This window comes from Agelaius tricolor, unplaced genomic scaffold (genome assembly GCF_023055355.1).
Source record: "Agelaius tricolor isolate 1412-34295 unplaced genomic scaffold, bAgeTri1.0.p SCAF_60, whole genome shotgun sequence".
Taxonomy (NCBI): domain Eukaryota; kingdom Metazoa; phylum Chordata; class Aves; order Passeriformes; family Icteridae; genus Agelaius; species Agelaius tricolor.
The window spans coordinates 1,812,501-1,815,000 of record NW_027269320.1 but is presented as its reverse complement, the minus strand read 5'-3'; the positions used below and the strand labels follow the sequence as shown (position 1 = coordinate 1,815,000).

Genomic DNA, 2,500 nt, shown 5'->3' with positions numbered 1-2,500 from the left:
GGGCACCGCTCACGCCAGAGCGGCCCCTTTTTTTTGGTTTAGGACAATGCCGCCGAGGACGCGCGGGCGCGCGCCTGGCTTCCGAGACCGTACGAGCACACGGAAAACGGGAGGGAAAAAAAGGAAAAAAACAAACCCACTCTCCGAAGGCCGGCCAAGAGGCGGGGGAGCCCGCGCCCCCGACCGCCTCCCCCCGCGAGGGGAGACGCCGACCTCACCCACGCCGTCCTTCGGAGGCGGCCCAGGCGCCCGGGCTCGGCCCGGCCTCCGCGCGGAGGGCCGGGCGGCGCGCGCCGGACGCGCGGGGGGCACAGGGCGGCCCGCCCGCTTCTCGCTTTCACGGGACGACGCGCACAACGCACACGGCACGCGGCCGGGGGCGCGCGGCCGTCGGCCCCCGCGCCGCGCCGGCTCTCCCCTCGGCCCCGACGCCGCGGGCCTGGCGCGGAGCGCCGCCGCGCCGCCGCGCGGCCGGCGTTGTCTCTCTTCCCCCCACCACCACACGGGCACGGGCCTTTCCCCTGGGCTCGAGACGGGCACGCGACGGCGACCGGCACAGCCCGCCGGCACGCCTCCCGCGGGACCGCTCCCCCGCCGGGCGGGCGGGCGAGCGACCGGCGGACGCGCTCCGCCGCCGGCCCCGGAGGCGGGCGCCACCGAGAGCCGAGCCGGCGTCGCCTGCGCCCGAGGCCTGCCGGACGGCAGACCCGGCCGCCGCCGGGGCGGCAACGCCCGGCACCGCCGCCGCCGCCTCGCACCGCCGGGGCCCCTCGCCTCGGGCACGCGCCCGGCGGGAAGGCGCCGCGGCGGCTGAGCCGGGGGGCAACGCCCGCTCTCCTCGTTCGCACGCGGAGACCGGGCGGGGAGGAGCGCCCCCGCGGCCGCCCCCGCACGCCTTCCTGCGCGGCCCACACGCGGCCGCGCGGGCAAGGGCGACGGAGGCGAGGCGACGAGCGGAGCCCGGGACGGGACCGCCGCCGGCCGACGGCGGGCGCCGTCCGGCCGACCGTCCCCGCAGGGAGGGACACCCGTCGAGCGGCGCCGCCGCCGCTCGCCACGGGGTCGCCCGCGCTCGCGGGCCTCCGCCGCCGGAGGGCCCGCCGAGCGCTCGCCCCCCCCCCACCGGCGGGCGGGGCGGTCGAGCCAGGGGACGGCCGGCGGACGACGGCGCCGCCGCGCCGCGCCTTCGAGGAAGGAAAGGCCGTCGAGGGGAAGAGAGGCGCCGGACGCGCCGGACGCGGCGCCGCCGCGCGCGCCAGAGACCGCGGCGGCGGGCCCAGGAGAGAGAGCGCGGGCGGGCCCCGGCGGCCGTCGCCCCGCGGCCGAGGAAGGGGCAGAGAGCGCGCGCTCTCTGCCGGGCGTCGCCCGTTACCACGAGGCGGGCGGGTCGGCCCCCGCGGCCGACCGCGCGCCGCGGCCTCTCCGCCGAGGCCGGGCCGCGGAGAGGGGGGGGCAGGGCGCCCCTCCCCGGCGCGGCGCGGTTGACCCCGCCCGCGGCGCGCGGCGGGGACGACGACGACGACGGCCGCGACGGAGGAGCGCGGCCGGTGGCCACGGGACAACCACCGCAGGGGATCGGCGGGAGTAGCTGCTCCCCACCCCTCCGTGGCGCCCCGCACGGCCACCGCCCGCGGCACACGCCCGCCGCCGCCGCCGCCACCGCCGCCGCCGCCACGGCGGGCCACGCCGAGCCGCCCGAGTCTTTAAACCGCCGCCCGGCCCCGCCGGCCCCCCTTTCGGCCCAACCCGCAGCGTTTGACGACGCCGAGGGCAAGAAAACCTGGGGGGGACCGCCGAGGCGCCGAGCGCTAGGTACCTGGCCCTGGGGCGAGGGAAACGACCTGCATGGCCCCCGCCGGGGTGCCTCCCCCGCTGCCGCCCTCGGGGGAGCGTCCACCGGCGGGGGCGCGCCCGACATCTGCCGCCACCACCGCCACGTCCTTCTCGGGGCCCGGGGTTTCCCTCAGTAGCCCGGCGCTGCGCGCCCGAGAGGACCGCCGCGGCTCGGGCCGCCCCGCCGGCGCGGGGGACACGCGGGCCCGACCGCCGAGCACGACCTCGGGCGCGCGCGCGCGCCACCCAGCGCGGCCCGGAACGCCCGGAGGCCTCGGCCCTCGGACTTCCTCGGCCGCGCGCGAGAAGGGAGGCCGCTCGGCCCGAGAGCGGGACACTCTGCCGCGGCCGGCAAAGGCCCCCGCTGCTCCCCGGTGCGGGAAGGGCCGGAGGAGCCGCCTCCTCCGGGGCCCCGAAGGCGCCCCCGCCACCCGGCTCCCTCGCCCTTTTGGCCAAGCGGCGAGGGAAGGGGACGGGCGCGCCTCCGGGAGGGGCCGTGCCGAGCACCCCTCCCTCCCGGCACCCGGGCGGCCGATCTCGCGCGCAACGCCGAGGAGAGAGCCGAGCTCGGGAGAACTCGGGCCGCGGCGCCAGGGCGGCCCGCACGCGCGCCGGCGACCGGCGTTCGGCGGCGCCGGCCGCAGCGGCGAGAGGCTCGGAGGCCCGC

The 2,500-nt window shown here is 81.5% G+C and overlaps 1 protein-coding gene across 1 annotated transcript in view; it reads left to right on the top strand.

Moving 5' to 3' along the window:
• LOC139605130 (collagen alpha-1(I) chain-like) overlaps positions 1–1,970 on the top strand; it is a 5,084-nt gene extending 3,114 nt beyond the window's left edge. Inside the window, exon 6 of the mRNA XM_071456521.1 lies at positions 43–1,970. Within this exon, the coding sequence (XP_071312622.1) occupies positions 43–1,970 (1,928 nt within the window). The remainder of the gene's footprint in view (positions 1–42) is intronic.
• Positions 1,971–2,500: the final 530 nt, after the last annotated feature.